The sequence below is a fragment of the Babylonia areolata genome, chromosome 23 (assembly GCF_041734735.1).
Source record: "Babylonia areolata isolate BAREFJ2019XMU chromosome 23, ASM4173473v1, whole genome shotgun sequence".
NCBI classification, from domain to species: domain Eukaryota; kingdom Metazoa; phylum Mollusca; class Gastropoda; order Neogastropoda; family Buccinidae; genus Babylonia; species Babylonia areolata.
In genome coordinates this window covers 26,899,383-26,918,275 of record NC_134898.1, presented here as the reverse complement: position 1 = coordinate 26,918,275, position 18,893 = coordinate 26,899,383, and the positions used below count along the sequence as shown (strand labels likewise).

At 45.3% G+C, this 18,893-nt stretch overlaps 1 protein-coding gene and 1 long non-coding RNA gene across 6 annotated transcripts in view; one reads left to right on the top strand and one right to left on the bottom strand.

The window, feature by feature from the left end:
* The window catches only part of LOC143298220 (phosphatidylinositol-binding clathrin assembly protein LAP-like), a 42,667-nt gene extending 35,659 nt beyond the window's left edge, over positions 1 to 7,008 (top strand). For all 5 annotated transcript variants that reach the window (XM_076611019.1, XM_076611018.1, XM_076611016.1 and 2 more), the window contains 4 exons: positions 1,061 to 1,190; positions 3,439 to 3,510; positions 4,811 to 4,978; positions 6,872 to 7,008. In XM_076611019.1, coding sequence (XP_076467134.1) covers positions 1,061 to 1,190; positions 3,439 to 3,510; positions 4,811 to 4,969 — 361 coding nt within the window. In that variant the 3' untranslated portion in view covers positions 4,970 to 4,978; positions 6,872 to 7,008. The remainder of the gene's footprint in view (positions 1 to 1,060; positions 1,191 to 3,438; positions 3,511 to 4,810; positions 4,979 to 6,871) is intronic.
* A 1,154-nt stretch (positions 7,009 to 8,162) lies between these two features.
* LOC143298221 (uncharacterized) lies at positions 8,163 to 16,304 on the bottom strand. Its single transcript, XR_013057363.1, has 2 exons — positions 15,185 to 16,304; positions 8,163 to 15,130 (listed from the first exon to the last, which is right to left on the bottom strand). It is a non-coding gene; the product is annotated as an uncharacterized LOC143298221 (long non-coding RNA).
* Positions 16,305 to 18,893: the final 2,589 nt, after the last annotated feature.

Here is an 18,893-nt window from a genome sequence, read left to right as displayed (position 1 = left end):
TGACTCATATGTCGGCTGTGTGCAGCGTTGATGGAGTACGAATGCGTATGTATTTCGTCATGGTTGTGTTGAGGTTTATTAGTCACAAGGCACAAACATACAAAACAAGAAATGAATAGTTTTTGTCGTGTATTGATACAGCATTCAAACACACATTTTCCCTTCCTTGGTTGTGCATCAGTTACAAACATCAACTGAATTACATGTGTTGTTGGATTCTTGTGTACCCTTTTGAAAATGTTCTCTTAATTGTGATAAATTTGACGCACAATGATCAAGTGGATGTAATTTGTTTTCCAGTCCTTCACAACTGCTACATATTCTTGTCTTATGCACATGTGTGTGCATGCATGTGTGCATGCATGTGTGTGTGTGTGTTCGAAGTAGTAATCTCCAAGTAGAAATAGAAATAGGGAGACACACTGGCATACCACAAGAGTTAGGTTTATGTAAGGTATATAGAATGTCTGTGATTGGGGATGAGTTCAATTTATTATGGAATGTCCCGAGTATGATCAGTTGTGAAAAAGGTATGTGCCTAGAAAATATTTGTCTTTGAAATCTGTGTCTGATTTTTTCAATATCCTCAAAGGGGGCAAAAATGTTATCTTAGTTATAAGTAAATTTATTAACTTTGCAAATGTTGTCTGTATACACATTTTGGGTTTCTTTTTTCAGCTTCTATGTGACGCTGTTGTGCATTTGGAAATGTATATTCTGGGCATGAAATCATTATTTCGTAGTAATCATCCATACTCCAGTAGGAGTGAAAGGAAGACTAAAACTTGAAACTTTGACACTTATGGTGTGTGTGTGTGTGTGTGTGTGTGCTGTGTGTGTGTGTGTGTTTGTGTGTGTGTGTGCTGTGTGTGTGTTTGTGTGTGTGTGTGTGTGTGTGTGTGTGTAAGTGTCTCTGTGTGTGTGTGTGTGTGTGGTATGTGTGTGTGTTGTGTGTGTGTGTTGTGTGTGTGTGTGTTGTGTGTGTGTGTGTGTGTGTGTGTGTGTGTGTGTTGTGTGTGTGTGTGTTGTGTGTGTGTGTGTGTGTGTGTGTGTGTGGCAGGACCAGCCACCAGTGGCAGCCCAAGGGGGAGAGCAAGCTGACCGGGGGGGACCAGTTCCAGCAGAGGCCGGTCATCCAGAGCTCCACCACCTGGTCCGCTCCCCCTCAGCCACAGTTCCAGCCCCAGATGGTACACCTTCTTTTTTAGTCCTCCACCGTCTACGTCCTCCACTGCTTCTGCCCTCCACCGCTTCCATCCTTCATCGCTTCTGTACTCCGCTGTTTCTGTCCTTCGCCGCTTCTGTCATCCAACCCTTCTGTCATCCAATCCTTCCATCCTCCACTGCATCAGTCCTCCACCCCTTCCATCTTCCACCGTTCTGTCCCCACCCTCACTATGCTGATCTCTTCAGTTTTCCATCCTTTCCATCTTCAACCTCTTGTGTTATCCACCTCTTCTGTCATCCACTTCCTTCCTTCCTTCACAGCTTTTGCCTCCCCCACCCCGTCCTTCCATCACTTTTCCGTCATCCACTGCATCCCTTCCCCCACCTTCCTTCAGAGCTCCACCCCTTCAGTCTTCCTTCTTTTCCCTTCCTCCACCACTTCCATCCTCCACTCTTTCTGTCATCTACTGCTTCTGCTCCCCCTGACCCCCAACCCATCCCTCCTTTCCACCACTTCCATCCTTCACCTTTTCTGCCATCTGCTTCCGTCTTCCATCCCTTCTGTTATACACTGTTTCCCCCCTGCCCTCCCCCCCGACCCAGTTCCATCCTTCACCCCATTCCATCTCCTACCCCTTCTGTCTTCCATCCCTTCTGTTATACAGTTTCCCCCCTGCCCTCCCCCCCACCCACCCCGACCCAGTTCCATCCTTCACCCCATTCCATCTCCTACCCCTTCCGTCTTCCATCCCTTATGTTATACTCTGTTTCCCCCCTGCCCTCCCCCCCGACCCAGTTCCATCCTTCACCCCATTCCATCTCCTACCCCTTCTGTCTTCCATCCCTTATGTTATACTCTGTTTCCCCCCTGCCCTCCCCCCCCACCCCCCAACCCAGTTCCATCCTTCACCCCATTCCATCTCCTACCCCTTCCGTCTTCCATCCCTTCTGTTATACACTGTTTCCCCCCTGCCCTCCCCCCCGACCCAGTTCCATCCTTCACCCCATTCCATCTCCTACCCCTTCTGTCTTCCATCCCTTATGTTATACTCTGTTTCCCCCCTGCCCTCCACCCCGACCCAGTTCCATCCTTCACCCCATTCCATCTCCTACCCCTTCCATCCCTTCTATTATACACTGTTCCCCCACCCCCTCCCCCCCGACCCAATTCCATCCTTCACCCCATTCCATCTCCTGCCCCTTCCGTCTTCCATCCCTTATGTTATACTCTGTTTCCCCCCTGCTCTCCCCCCCCACCCCCCAACCCAGTTCCATCCTTCACCCCAATCCATCTCCTACCCATTCCGTCTTCCATCCCTTCTGTTATACACTGTTTCCCCCCTGCCCTCCCCCCTGACCCAGTTCCATCCTTCACCCCATTCCATCTCCTACCCCTTCCGTCTTCCATCTCTTCTGTTTTTCACTGTTTCCCCCCTGCCCTCCCCCCCGACCCAGTTCCATCCTTCACCCCATTCCATCTCCTACCCCTTCCATCTTCCATCCCTTCTGTTATCCACTGCTTCTGTCCCCACCCTCACTGTGGAAAGAGTTAAACAAGGTCAGTGTGGTAATGTGGGAAGAGCAGCAGTTGATGCCACAGTATAGAAAGGATAGACATTGGTTGATCATAGTGCAGCAGTGTGGAATGAGTTAAAGTGTAAAAAAAGTCAACATGGAAAGACTTGTTGTGATGATAGACCATGGCTGAAGAGTGAAAACCATGGCGGATATGCATTTAGGCAAAACGTTATGTGAAGAAAGACCTTGTGAAAAGTGTAAGGTGTAGGTAGGGTGGCTGTGGTGCTTTGAAGAAAGGGGTGAAGGTGGGAAGGTAGCAGTATGGTTAAGGTGCTTATCTGCCACCACAGTGTCCATGAGGTCTGGGGTTTGAATCCCGCTCTCACCCTTTCTCCCAAGTTTGGCGGGAAGATTAAAGTGAGCGTCTGGTCATTTGGATGAGATGATGAACTGAGAGCCTGTGTGCAGCACGCACTTGGCGCTCAGAGAAAGAGCCCATGGCAACAAAAGGGTTGTCCTCTGTTTAAGAAATCCACTCTGATAGGTACACAAATTTATTATGCATGCACTCAAGGCCTGACTAAGCGCGTTGTGTTATGCTGCTGGTCAGGCATCTGCCTGGCAGATGTGGTGTGGCGTATACGGATAAGTCTAAACGCAGTGATGCCTCTTGGAGAGACTGGAACTGACCAGAGGTGAGGGGATCAGGAAGCGGGTAGAGAGTGAAGGTGGTGGTGGTGTGCTGTGTTTCAGATGGGGGCGCCTGGCATGGGGTTTGTTGCACAGCCACAGATGATGGGTGCCATGGGGCCTCAGCCCATGATGGTCAGTGCCTTTGTGTGTGGGTGTGTGGGTGGGAGTGAGGCGTGAGTGTGTGTGTGTGTGTTTTGTCAGGCAATGGGTGGGGGGTTACTGAGGAGTTTTGTGACACAGTGTTGTGACTTTGTTGTCAGGCGATGGGCAGGGTTAGGGAGGAGGTGTGACATGGTGTTGACTGTGTTGTCAGGCATCGTGTGGGGCAGTTGACATGTGTGACACAGTGTTGTGACTGTGTTGTAAGGCATTGGGCGGGGCTATTGAGATGTGTGACATGGTGTTGACTGTGTTGTCAGGCAATGGACGGCGCTGTTGAGATGTGTGACATGGTGTTGACTGTGTTGTCAGGCAATGGAGATGTGTGACATGGTGTTGACTGTGTTGTCAGGCAATGGGCGGGGCTATTGAGATGTGTGACATGGTGTTGACTGTGTTGTCAGGCATCGGGTGGGGCTATGGAGATGTGTGAGACAATGTTGTGACTGTATTGTCATGTTGTGGGTGGGGCTATTAAGATGTGTGACACAGTGTTGTGACTGTGTTGTCAGGCATAGGGCGGGGCTATTGAGATGTGTGACACAGTGTTGTGACTGTGTTGTCAGGCACTGGTCGGGGCTATTAAGATGTGTGACACATTGCTGTGAATGTGTTGTCAGGTAGTGGGCAGGGCTATGGAGATGTGTGACACAGTGTTGTGACTGTATTGTCAGGTAGTGGGTGGGGCTATTAATATGTGTGACACAGTGTTGTGACTGTGTTGTCAGGCAGTAGGTGGGGCTATTGAGATGTGTGACACAGTGTTGTGACTGTGTTGTCAGGCAGTGGGCAGGGCTATTGAGATGTGTGACACAGTGTTGTGACTGTATTGTCAGGTAGTGGGCAGGGCTATTAAGATGTGTGACACAGTGTTGTGACTGTATTGTCAGGTAGTGGGCGGGGTTATTGAGATGTGTGACACAGTGTTGTGACTGTGTTGTCAGGTAGTGGGCGGGGTTATTGAGATGTGTGACACAGTGTTGTGACTGTGTTGTCAGGCAGTGGGCGGGGCTATTGAGATATGTGACACAGTGTTGTGACTGTATTGTCAGGTAGTGGGCAGGGCTATTAAGATGTGTGACACAGTGTTGTGACTGTATTGTCAGGTAGTGGGCGGGGTTATTGAGATGTGTGACACAGTGTTGTGACTGTGTTGTCAGGTGATGGGCGGGCTTAGGGAGGAGATGTGTATCTCAGTGTTGTGTGTTTTGTCAGGCATGGACAGGAGGTTTGGGAGGAAATGTGTGACACTGTGCTGTGACTGTGTTGTCAGGCGATGGGCGGGGTCCGGCCGATGATGGGGCCGATGCCGGTGATGGGCATGCAGCAGCCCATGATGTACGGAACCATGGGTGTGGTGGCCACTCCCAGGATGCCTCAGCAACAACCACCCATGCACAACCCCCACAACGACCCCTTCGGAGCTTTGTGAAACAGGCAGGTGGGTCAGTGAAGCAAGTGGCGGAGTTGTGACAGGAGCTGTGGTTTGGTTGTAAGATATCTGATTGAGTGGTGGTTTTTTTTGTGTTTTGTTTTTTGCTTTGTTTTTGGTGTGTGTGTGTGTGTGTGTGTGTGTGTGTGTAAATGATGACTCTTGACATTTTGCAAAAATTATTCACACCGTTTCTAGCTGTGGTAAGATGTTTCTGTTTGTTATAAACTCTGTCACAGCCACAGGCGACCTAAGTCAACTAGACAGTGCACCGCCATAGGCAACTTTAGTTGACATCTAGGGGGCATGTTAAAAGACAGTGCACCGCCATAGGCAACTTTAGTTGACATCTAGGGGGCATGTTAAAAGACAGTGCACCGCCATAGGCAACTTTAGTTGACATCCAGGGGGCATGTTAAAAGACAGTGCACCGCCATAGGCAATTTAAGTTGACATCCAGGGGGCATGTTAAAAGGACCGTTTTTCACATTGTAACAAAACTTGACAGCTGCAGCCTGTTTCTGACTAATGGAACATTGACCAGCCTTTGCTCCCTGACCCAGTTTGAAGTGAACAAGTCCACTGTGTTGTTTTGACATGAACCGAAGCCTGTGACTGAGAGCATTATATCTAAAATATCTGACGCTGTGAAGTGTTTTTCAGACAGAAACTTGGTGGTGAAAGAGTTGAATTGATTTGCAGGAAAATTTGATTGTATGGACAGTGCTGACTTGCAAAGAAGGAATTTGTGAATTGTACTGTCAGATTTCATTTTGTGTGATGGCATCTGTTTGTTCATTTGGTTTTTAAACTGATGGAAACCTGTAGTTGTTCAGCTTAAGAAAAAGAAGTTTTTGTTTTTTGTAAGTTATTGTTTTGCATTTACTTCATTGTTGCTTTAAAAAAATTTTTTTAAAGAAAAATGTTTTGGAATCTTTCACCTTTGGACAACAAAATCAATGACTGTATCTTGTACTCGGCAGTTTGTTAAATGATACCAGAAGGAGGAGTAATTTTGTTTGATATCACTTAACACGTACTGGGGTTTGTAGACATTCAGTTAAAGTATTAATGTTCACATTTGAATGCTATTAAAAAAAAAAGAAAAAAAAAGGAAGCCAATAAAAAGGTGGGATAGGAGTGAGTTGGTGGGGAGCAGGTTATCAGTCACAACTTTAAGGGATCAGAATGGTCTGTGGTCAGAGGATGGGGTGACTGCTGACCACGGGTTTGGCTTTGGCAGCCGCAGATTCAATTTTTTATGGATTGCGATCTTATTCTTAACTCATTCTACTCCAGGTACGAGTTAACTCGTGCCATGATTACTTCCCCAGTGGACCAGGTTCCAGTATTCTCGTGCCAATACATTGTCCTAATTTCGTTCATTCTTGCTGGGTATAGTTGGCGTTCTAAACTGAGCCATTTACAGATTCCGGAAGCATGAAAACGAAGCTTAGTTTGACTGATTGATACAACAGTTCTCCATCAATTTTCGCTGTTCTAGTGAATAACCATATTTTTTATTGCATAAGTCTTTTTTTTCTTTTTCACTTCATTGAGAATCGGTTTTATTGACATTCAGCTCATACTTTAATATATGGAGTTATTAGCGAGTACACAAAGCACAGAGCGTTAAGTCTCATGTAGTCCAGGGGAGTTGTAGCAGGCACGTAGCTATGGGGTAGAATGAGATAAATAGTATCTTTAGCTTGTTCTGTTTTTGCGCTTATATGTGGTATTCTTAAACGGCTCTTTCTGTTTTTTGTGCCCTTCCTGCAAACAAGTGTCAGCGCAATCTTTATTAGTATCGTTGCCCCTTTACTCCACTGGGGCCTGGGCAGCCCCTGGACCCCTACCTTTGGAGGATTGGACTGATGCCTGAACTCTCTGTATGTTTTTCAGATGGGGCTGGCACACAAAGCTGTGGCCCTGCCTTCTTTGTGCGAACACACACACACACACACTCACAAATCAACCTGTGCTTCGGTGAGGCGTGGCCAAATGACAGGAGGGTGGTGCTGACTGGGCAGATGGACGGACGGACGTATAGATGGCTGTTGTGGTGGCGCTGTGTCTGTGTGCTCCCCACCACAAAAAACCCTAACCAACCAACCAACGGACGCAAACTGTCTGCCCTGTGCTGCTGGGATACTGCTCCGCCTTCTTCTCTGCCTCCACTGCCAGTGCACTGCACCATGGGCTGTGTTGTGGCCAGACACGTGGTGCCCTCTGTGCTGGACTTCCTGTCATGGTCGCTTCACACCCGTCATTGTGCATTGTAGATATCCGGCTCTGTGGCCCCCGTGCCCTGTTCTGTCACTGTGTCTCATGTCTTTGACTGTGTCTTATACTTACCGAGTCATGCATCTCACAACCTCCCCCCTGTCATTGATGGTTTCTTTTTTTCTTCTTTTTTTTTTGCTTTCAGTTGCTGTATGTCTCTTTGAAGTTATTATTTATATTTTTTGCAAAAAAAAAAGAAAAAAAAGAAATGAAAAAGTGCACGTGAAATTGTGGTTTACTGTGTCTTAAATCACATGTCGTTTGTATTGGGGAATTTATTTTCACAGAAAAACTGTTCAGGAAGTGGAGGTTGGACTGTTGTACCATTGCTGACCCATCAAGCTAGCAAAACTAACACATGTGACTGACATATCGCACAATATCTGTGTATACCGTGTATTGGCTTTTAGTTTCTTATCGCGGATGGCTGGCGTGTGTATGGAGTCCTGTCGAGAGATAATGTGCTTTCGGGAAGAGGCTGTCTTGTATGGGCTGTTGAAGGCTCTAAGCTGCTGCTTGATGTTTGTGATGTGGTGAGTTTGCCCAGAAGACAAGTGTTGTGTGGGGGCCACTCGGTGTTGTGCAGAGTGTGTGGTGGACTGTCTGCAGCACTTCGTTGTGTCAGTGTCTTCACATCCTGCTCTGCACTGGGCTGTGTCTGGGACAGTCTCTCTTTTTTTTTTTTTTTTTTTAATATGCCATTTTCATCTCCTCTCGCTCTCGCTTTTCCCTTCTCTTCTGTCTCCTGTTCTCTCTCTCTTTGGTTCGCCTTTTCTCTCTCTCTCACTTCTGTTCCTCTTCTCTCTATCTCCATTCTCTCTGTCTCCTCTTTCTCTTCTCTCTCCTCTTCTCTCTCTCTCTTCTCCCCCTGTTCTCTCTCTCTTCTCCCCCTATTCTCTCTCTTTTATTCCCCCCCCCCTCTCTCTCTTCTTTCTATAGGTCTCTCTTCTTGAAAAATCTCTTCTTTTTGTTTTTTTTTCAATCAGTGTTTCGCAATATTTTACTTATTTTACTTATTTTACGCAACATTTCTAGGTTGTTATAGCTGTTGCTGTTGTTTTACATTGTTTCAGGTCTGCCGTTTTCTGTTATCATTTTTTGCATCATGAAGATAATCAAACATTTCTCTATCACATATTGTACCCGTGCAGAGGTATGCTTTTTAAAAATATACTTTTATTTCGTTTTTTTCATATGACATACACATTATTGGAGATCTGTCGTTTTCTGCTGTGAACTACAGCAGTGCAAGTCTCCAGGTTGTCTGTTGGATCTGGTCTTGTCATGAACAGGGTGCGATGTTGGAGGGGGAGAGAGAACTTACCTTGTGTGTATTGGGAAGGTCTCTACACCTTCCACGTTATACATGAAGTCTGTGTGCTTTGTATGTATGTAATATGTCTGTGTTCACCTCCTTTTGTACTGTCTGGGGTGATGTTCATTACCTGTACTGTTACCTGTTCTGTACTGTCTGTTACCTGTAATGTCTGGGTGTGTCTGTATTGTCTGGGGTGGTGTCTGTTACCTGTTGTGTCTGTTGACTGTGTTGTCTGCTACCTGTACTGTCGAGTGATATCTGTATTGTCTGGGGTGATGTCTGTTACCTGTACTGTTACCTGTGCTGTCTGTTAACCTGTATTGTCTGTTACCTGTGCTATCTTGGGATGTCTGTACTGTCTGGGGTGGTGTCTGTTACCTGTGCTATCTGGGGGTGTCTGTACTGTCTGGGGTGGTGTCTGTTACCTGTTTTGTCTGTTACCTGTGCAATGTGGGGGTGTCTGTACTGTCTGGGGTGGTGTCTGTTACCTGTTTGGTCTGTTACCTGTGCTATGTGGGAGTGTCTATACTGTCTGGGGTGGTGTCTGTTACATGTAATGTCTGTTACCTATACTGTCTGGAGATGTCAAGAGAAGTACGGATACACAGCATGAAGTGAGATGTCACTTTCAAGACTTGTGCAACATTTTAGATCCTTCTCTCTCTCCAACCCTCCGTTTCCATTTTGATTGTAAATCTTTACCGATTTATAACATTGTATGTCTTTGTATCACCCTTTACACACCCATTCAAGTCAGTCATGTGCCCATCATTATTTATACAACATTTGATGCATGCCATTCTCTCATGCTGCATTGACATTCACCATCATCATCATCATCATTGAAAGTCAGCCATGTGGGGCATTGATGACAAAGCAGCCACCTGTTATTTTTGTCCGACCAGGCCTTTACAGGCTGTTGCGCTTGGTTTTTTTTGGTATCTGATCATCACTGTATCAGAGGTCAGCTGTGTCTAACTATTTGTGGTGTGGCTGGCGTCCCAACCTGAAGTGGTGGAACAGAGGATGGTTGGAGCATTGCCATTCTGAGGACCACTGAAAACAGGTGTCACTGCAGATGTCTTGTGTGTGCATTGTCTTGTCTGTGCTGCTTCGTCGTCCCCGGGATGGATTGTGCCTTCTGATGTCATGTGTTTTTGTGAAGTGGCAGTCCCTTTGAGTCTGCTGACCATGCAGCGGTCCTGGAGGCTTTGGGGTGGGGTTGGGGTGGGGTGGGGTGGGGTGGGCGTCTTCCTGCGCTGCTTTCTGTGTGTGCACTGTGTCCACATCCACAGGGCAGGGTCTGAGTGAGGTGAGGCTGGGTCCTGGTCTGTGTGGCCTCACTACTCTGTACAGAGGTAGGGCCCATATATATATATATATATATATATATATATATATATGTGTGTGTGACTTCACCACTCTGTACCAAGGTTGGGTCCTGTCCTGTGTGACCTCACCACTTTGTGTATGTTCTGTATTGATCATACAATGGTCATGCTTGACTAGTATCTTATGGTGTTTATTTTTTCGTTTTTTTTCCCCCTTTGAATCAAAACTTAATACTTGATGTGACACGATGACATGATTTTGTTCTCTATGCAACTCTTCTTGGAAATAGTAGGTCATCATGCCATCCTGATATCCAACCATCTCTTGAGATGTATGACCGTGGACATCCATCCAATCATCAGAGCATATATAGCGACACACAGAATCATCAATTGAAGATATGGGCATTCAACTTCAAGTCAAATGAGGACGACTGTGGATCATGATGACAGTTTTCTGACGTGTAGTGAGTTCTCAGGCTGTGTTCCCTGCTGAGGAAAATGGACCCATGTTCATGGTGAGGGGTGGACAGTTGTGGCTCTGGTGCTGTGTAGTACAGAGCGTTTGATGGTCACCGCCATAAACAGTATGGGTGGATTCATGGCAGAGTGAATGGAGAACTGGTGATTGGCATGTCTGTGAGCAGCACAGAGGGTGGAACTGGTGACTGTCTTGTCACCAGCACAGACGATACCACAGCTGTTGTGTGGTACCTCCTGTCTGTCTGTCCCCCTCCATCACTGGCAGTGTCCAGACCAGATGGTTAGCAGGGAACACAACTCTTGTCAGGCAGGGGAGGTGACCAGGACACCTGCAGCCCCTAGTCACTGGGCTTTTTGAATAAGAAAGAAAAGATGGCAAGGGATGGAGGGAGGCAAGGTTTTCAGCTTTGAAGTCTTGTTTGCCTGTTGAACAATGATCTGTTGTGGGGGTACTTGGGACTTGGTCAGCAATAGGTCCGTAGGGGAGGAATGGAGGTTCCTTGGAATTACCTGCAGTCAATCATGTGACAGTATTCTCAGAGTGGAGTCTATCTTTATTTGAAACTGGAACTTTACTGGACATGTATGAATTTTTTTTATACACTATTTTATTGCCTATGGGATAAAGTTATTACACCTATTGGAAGAGTACATGTGGCGAAAAAAAGAGTATAGAACACATTTTTGAAGCATGGATGAAGTGTGAATGTTTTTTTTGTTTTTTTTTATCATTTTTTTTTATTTTTTTAAATATTTTTGCGAAGATTTGATTTTATAAGAAAATTATGATGGTTATGGTTTAGTGATTGACTTGGTGAAACATGGATTGCTAATGAGGTGCACAGTGATAGTGTGAGTGTGTATGTGTATGTGTGTGTGTGTGTGTTTTGAATGTATACATGTTGGTATGGTGTGTCAGTGTGCCTGTGGGATCATGTTGTGCTGTGGGTCAAGAGACAAGTCAGCCCAGTGTGTACAGGACAGTGTAGCAGTGTCACAGCATATCTCTTCCCTGCATGAATCCATTGTGGTCAGCCTTCCTCTCAACGTCTGTATGTCCGTGTGGTGAACCATGGACTGAGGACATCAGGGGGATTGAAATGCAGAGAAAACTTCCCATGAAATGAGAAGCCATGTCAGTGAAGATATTATCCACAGACAGTCGGTTTTCCTGTAGAAAAAATTATTGTCATCAGTTGGTCTGATTTGTGCTTTGGAACAGCTGAGTGAAAATAGGTTACTTTCTCGTGATGAAAAAAAAAAGTGATGAAAATAAATCAAAAGTTTGCCTGAGCTTTCCCTATTTCTTCAAAAGTTTTGAAGAGGTGTATAGTGGGGAAGAGGGTGAGTGGTGGAGGGAATTGTAGAAAAAAAAACACAGCTTGTCTCCCCTGGCACCATGAGGGATTTATCCCTAGCCTGACGGTGTCCGAGAGACTGGAACAGTCCCCTGGATCATCTGTGTACCTGTCATGAAAAAAATGTTAAGCGGACTGGTATAAAGCTATGAGAGGACTGAAAAAATAACATGGAATAATATCAACTGAAGTCAGAATAGTTAGATCTGGCTAGCCAGTAGATGTGATGCACAGATTGTGAGGATTAAAATAAAATTGATGGGGTGTACAGAATGTCATTACTGAAATTGTCAAAGGTGTTAGGATTAAGATAAAGTCGATGCAGTACACAAGAAAGTGTCATTTCTTAAAAAGAACAAACTAACAACAGCAAAAGAGGTGTAAAGAGTGGCTGGCATGTTGTGTCGTTAACCCGATTCTGTTGTAAGTAGGAAGGAAACTGCATCTCGTGAACAGAAATAAGAACTGATCCCCACCACAGCATGAAGCCTGGTGGTCTGCTATGTGCCGTGCCACGCACGCTGGCTGCAGATAACCATGCAAAATCACCTGTTTAGAAGTCTGGGGGCATGGCCTGAATTTCTGAAGTAAAGCCCAAGATTTAGCCCCTGAACAACTTGGTGTCAGTCAGCAGGTCGTTAAACTCCACCCCTTCGGCCGTAAAGTTCTGGAGTGCTCATTTTGTGTTTGAAGTCTGGATTAAACTTTTATTTTATACATTTCTCTTCATTTTCTTTTGTTTTGTCATGTTTACATGATGTTGATAACAAAAAGAGATGTGCCGATTGGTACTAATTTGATTCCTAATGGATTAGGCCTCATGTTTGTGCAGTTAAACATTTTCTTTTACCTGTTAGAGACCATGGTTCGGGTTAACGATGCAACACTGGTGTTGAACTACTGGTTTGACCAGATTGTGGAGCCAGACATGTGACAGAGGGGGTCTGTCCTGTAGTGCTGGGTGTGTGTGTGTGTGTGAAGACTGTGAGTCATGCCTGGTGTGAGAGAAGCAGGACTTTGGTGCTGTACACTTGTCTGCTTGAGAGGGAGTTGGATTGGGTGTTGTCTTGTGCTGTGCATGTCTGCTGTGTGCACACGCTTGCTTTTCTGCCTTCTTTATGTTGCTGCCTGTGTGTGTGTGTGTGTGTGTGTGTGTGAGTGTGTGTGTGTGTGTTAGAGGGAGAGTGCATGCACTTGTAAAACTGTTGTCTGTTGCTTTCTGTGTATAGCCTGGCATGCTGTTGTTCAGAAAATGTGTTGTAGTGATGTTGTGCATGTGACAGTCTTTTTTTTGTTACTCTTTTTTTTGTTGTTGTTCTGCCAGTTGATGCCCTAACCAACCCCTGTTTGTGTTCCTCTTCTCCAATGTATGGTGTGACTGTCATCTTGTGGTCATTGTCCCTTTCTTAGCCACCTCTCTGCTCCTGTCTTCGTTGATCTGGTTGCTTTTTAGCCATCCTTACAATCGCTGAGGGGAAAGAGAAGATTGGGCCCTGCCTGCCTGTTGCCTAGCTCTAGAGACAGTGGATGTGAATTGATGATTAAAGGCATATGGGACATTTATCCCTAACAATCTCTGAATCCCTCCCTCTACCCCTACTCCCTTCCAACTCCCACTGCATCTCCTTTATCCATGCATGTCCTCATAGCAGTCCGGGTGGGGGTTCACTGTGGCAGAGAGGTGATCTGAATAATTCAGAGTTGGTGTCACTGAGGTGTGTTGAGCAGCCTGTCCCTGTGTCAACACAAGGACAGCAGTGGTGATACTTCCCTTTTTGAAAGTTTTTATCTTTATACAGATTGGTGTGGCATATATGGATCTGCCTGCACACTCAGTCGCCTCCTTGAAACTGAAACTAAACAATGGCGATGCTCGTCACACTGGAGACGAGGGTAGGTCAGTGGACATTGCTGCCTGTCAGGGGACTGTACTGACTACACTGCGTAGAGAGGAGTGGGGTGTGGATGTTGGGATGTCGGTGCACAGATCACCACATTGCTTGCCTTGGATGATTTTTAGGGGGAGGGGGAAGCTGCAGGTTACACCATATAAAGAGAGGGGGCTGGAGAATGCGTCGTTGTGATCAGAGTTCGTAAGTTTTTGCTGTACTCCTCTGCTTCACTACAAAGACACTGTAAAATGTGTACACATGCACCCCCTCACTCACCCACCCAGCCATGTCCCCCACCCATGTCCCCCACTACACACACACACACACACATACACACACAGTGTTGGTGAAGGGGTCTGGTGTATGGAGCTTTAAATTCAAGACCAGCCCTGAATCCCGTGTCCTCAGTTTGTCAAGAAGAATTTCATCCCTTAGCATGTGATGTAGAACTTAACAGCTGTGTGGTCAGAGATAAGAAACAGATCCCCAGCACAGTGTGTTGCCATGGTCCTCACTGGTCAGCCACTGGTCCGTGGTTATTGACTGGTCAGATGCTTCATTTCACGTCATGTAAAACCACCCAGGTTAAGGAGTTGTTGTGGAAAAGGCCATGCGAATCTGAAAGGCATGGTTTGATTTTCACAGAACACTGAGGTCTATACTCTGATGAAAAGAAGGGCATGACAAATTTGATACAGCCACTCCCAAAGGGTCCTCCTATTTTGTCTGTAGCTCATCCATCATGGAAGTAGAATGTTTGGAGCTCGAAGAAGCAGTGAGCCTTTCATTCTTGGAGGAGGAGGACTTTGCTTGTATATCCTTTCTTGCCAGCTGGTGGCGTAGTGGTAATGCGGTTCGCTTAGGAAGGGAGAGAATGTGAATGCGCTGGGTGAAATCCTACACTCTGCAGTAATTTCTCCCCCTGCATTAGACCTTGAGTCGTGGTATGCATTGCTAGTCATTCTGATGCGACGATAAACTGAAGTGCAGTGTGTAGCATGCCCTTTGTGCATGTAAAAGGACCTATGGCAACAAAAGGGTTTCCTTTGGCAAAAATCTGTAGAAAAATCCACTTTGATAGGAAAACAAATACACTTGAGGACAGTGAAAGAGTAATGCAATGCAACTCATGTCCCCATCTGTTGAGATGTGTGACTAAACAGCGTGTGAGGGTGACAGCGGTCAAGATGTGATGCAGAAGGGGTTGGCAGATGGGGAGAAAATTTGCACAGCTGGCTTTCCTCAAGTTACTTCATGACTTCCTGTATATCCTGCACACTGTGAACATCTTGTTCCCCTATCGTTTAGCATGCCCCCACACCTAGTAAACTATCATACCTCCGCCTTCCTCTGAATATCCTACAGCATACACCTTGTAAAGTCATTCCCCTTTCACTTTCCTCCATCGTGTAGCATATCCCCACACCCAGTTAACTGTACTCCTCGTTTCCCTGATTATTGTGTTGCATACCCCAACACCCAGTTAACTGTCATACCTCTTTCCCCTGATTATTGTGTTGCATACCCCTACACCCAGTTAACTGTCATACCTCCTCTTTCCCCCGATTATTGTGTTGCATACCCCTACACCCAGTTAACTGTACTCCTCTTTCCCCCGATTATTGTGTTGCATACCCCAACACCCAGTTAACTGTCATACCTCCTCTTTCCCCCGATTATTGTGTTGCATACCCCCACACCCAGTTAACTGTACTCTCGTTTCCCTGATTATCCTGTTGCATACCCCAACACCCAGTTAACTGTCATACCACCTCTTTCCCCCGATTATTGTGTTGCATACCCCTAAACCCAGTTAACTGTACTCTCGTTTCCCTGATTATCCTGTTGCATACCCCTACACCCAGTTAACTGTCATACCTCCTCTTTCCCCCGATTATTGTGTTGCATACCCCTACACCCAGTTAACTGTCATACCTCCTCTTTCCCCTGGTTATTGTGTTGCATACCCCCACACCCAGTTAACTGTCATACCTCCTCTTTCCCCTGATTATCGTAATTTTTATAGCATACCCCGACATCCAGTTAACTGTTATACATACCTCCTCTTTCCCCCGATTATTGTGTTGCATACCCCTACACCCAGTTAACTGTCATACTCCTCTTTCCCCTGATTATTGTGTTGCATACCCCTACACCCAGTTAACTGTCATACCTCCTCTTTCCCCTGATTATCGTAATTTTTATAGTATACCCCGACACCCAGTAAACTGTCGTGCCCATTTCTCTTTCCCAAGTCATTGTATAGTGAAGCTGTATTAATCTGCATTTTGCTTCCTGTGAATCCTTGTCCTCTGTACCTTATGGTGAAGCTGTACCTCATTTATGTCTTCAAGCTCACTTGGTGTTGTACACACAGTATGTATTATTGAACCCTTCTCCCGCATTCTTCTGTTATTATTTTTTTTTTGGTGTTTTTGTGTGTGTGGAGTAACCAGTGCACTGGATTCGGTTAAAATATACGTATTATTTTTTTGTTGTTGTTGTTGAATAGATGTATGTGTCTCCCTCTCTCTCTCTTTCTTTTGTTTTTTTTTTTTTTTTGGTTACGAAAATCTTGTACATATTGTGGCAAAAAGTCTACAAGTTGGAAGCCTGATAAATGTATGATAAATAGTTGTGCGAGGATTTGAAAGATGAACAAGACTTGAAAGGAAAACTGCTGTGCGTTGACTTGATGTGTGGGTGGATGGGTGTGTGGTGGTTGTCAAGATTAGGATGGGTGTTAGTGCATGTTAACAGGCTTGTATGCAAGCACATACACACACACACAGTCTCTCTCTCTCTCTCTCTCTCTCTTTTGCATTCCTCATTCATTCATTCAATGCAGATGGCATAGCGAGTGTCCAGTTTACCAACATGGTGCAGGGAAACTGCTTTCAGTGATTGAAACTGAGACATGGGAAAAACAACAGTTGACACTGAGTGTTCCATGCAGTCAAAAAATTCATTACAAAGGTTAGTTTATGCCTTGAGAAAATAAATGCTGGTTGAAATGCAGTTTCATCTCAAACTGTGTTTGTGCAGCGCTTTTTGCAAATGCAGTACAAACTTGAGCAGTGTGGATTGGTAAACTATGATGATTACATCTGAATTCAATTGTGAAATGACACACAACTGCATATACACAATGGTTGCACACACACTTTTTGTTCATGTGCAAGTACATGCATTCACACACATGTGCACTCACACACACACACACACACATTCGTGCGACGTGCATGTTCAGTTCACAAACATGCTGAAATATCAACACGCGTACACGTGCATGCATACTCCCCCTCCCCTCACACACACACACACACACACACACACAGCATGTATACTTTTGTACGCATCATAATAACAGATGATAGTTAAAGGCAAAAAATGTGGATATGTAAGTGCAAATACACACGCAGATAGGCAAAGTGGGTTAACAGATGGTTCTTTTTTTTTTTTTCAACCAGCCCCTTCTCAGAGGCCGTGTAGGAACGTAACTAATCACAATAATTACATGACTGTGTATATGTGTACAATAAGGTAATCACTGCTGACTTATGCTATGGTAACGCGAGATAAAAGAGTCGTTCCAGGCTTAGGCCTTTTACGACAAGGGCGTAAGCCCACGATGGGTAGTAAATAATTATTACATTTTCAATCTCTTCACCTTGATGGGTTTGGCAGTAGGTTACCATGTTTATCTCATCCGCACAGTGTGCTCCAGTTTTTTTCCCCTCATGTTTTGAACAGGCAAACTTTTAACAAGTTTAAGCATTTTTTTGCTTCCAAGCTTCCACACTTCTCGGGATGTCATTGATTTTTTGTCTTGGTTTGACAATCCATGTTGATTTTCTATGGGCGATAACTCAAAGAAAGCTCTGTCACGCGACTTTTGTCGGAAATCACATCAATTTTGTTGATTCAACATTGGTTAGTCGGACATTGCGTGGCGGAATAAAATGAACGGTGTATCGACCTGTGGTTGAGGCTTGTGGGGGTGCTTAGGTGAATCTGCTCGTCAAAGACTCCAATACATACACAGTGAAATGTATTCCAAATAAACACTGACCTGCGGTAAAAGCACACTGGAAACTTAATTTTCGTTTCACAGGCCCTTATTTTCATTTCATTTCTTGTACTACACCTTGTTGATCGGACATGACCATTCTTTTCACACATCTCTCCACTCAGACTGCGGCACAAGGTTCTGAAACCAGTCTTGTCAGGACAGCCGATACCTAACTGACATACCTGACTATGAATGGGTTTTCCCGATACAGTAGACACCTCTGAGGCGCATTTCACGCACGTTGGCGAGGTCCGTGCATAGACATGTAAACATTAAAAAAAAAAAATTTGAATAATAATTTTATCTCAGAGGGTCACGAAATAGACCTACATTCGCTGGGGGCGGCGCGTTTCTTTTTTCCTCCTTGCGACATGAGTGGCGAGGTTCTCGTGAAACAAGGCAGCCGTCTAGGACGAGGAAGATCATGGATGGGGCAAGCAGAAGACACAATCCAGCTAGTATGCCGACTACAAGACCTGAAAGAAACAAAAGAATGGGAGAAAAAACCCCCAAAACCTCAACCATCTATTCAACACAGCCATTTCACCCACTCTAGGAAGACATTGTCGGGAATGGCCAGAGGGCAAAACTGATGCAGAAGTGAAACTACTCATAGAAGAAAACAGTAAAGAAGAGGACATCATCATATACACAGATGGCTCAGTCACCAAAGACCAATCCGGTTGGGGATTCACTGCGAAACAAAATGGAAAAAACAGTTAGGGAAGACTGAGAATGCTGCCGGGGGAGACTGATAAATCGATGAGTTTCAAGAAGGACTCAAAGCGCGCTGACTGATCCGAACACACGCCACACCACACAATGAATAAACAACAAGGGATGGGGGGACGAACGTGCTGGTCAGGTCTTAATGCAGAATGAATAAACCAGGTCATCAATGCTGGTCAGGTCTTGATGCAGAATAAATAAACCAGGTCATCAATGCTGGTCAGGTCTTGATGCAGAATGAATAAATCAGGTCATCAATGCTGGTCAGGTCTTGATGCAGAATGAATAAACCAGGTCATCAATGCTGGTCAGGTCTTGATGCAGAATGAATAAATCAGGTCATCAATGCTGGTCAGGTCTTGATGCAGAATAAATAAACCAGGTCATCAATGCTGGTCAGGTCTTAATGCAGAATGAATAAACCAGGTCATCAATGCTGGTCAGGTCTTGATGCAGAA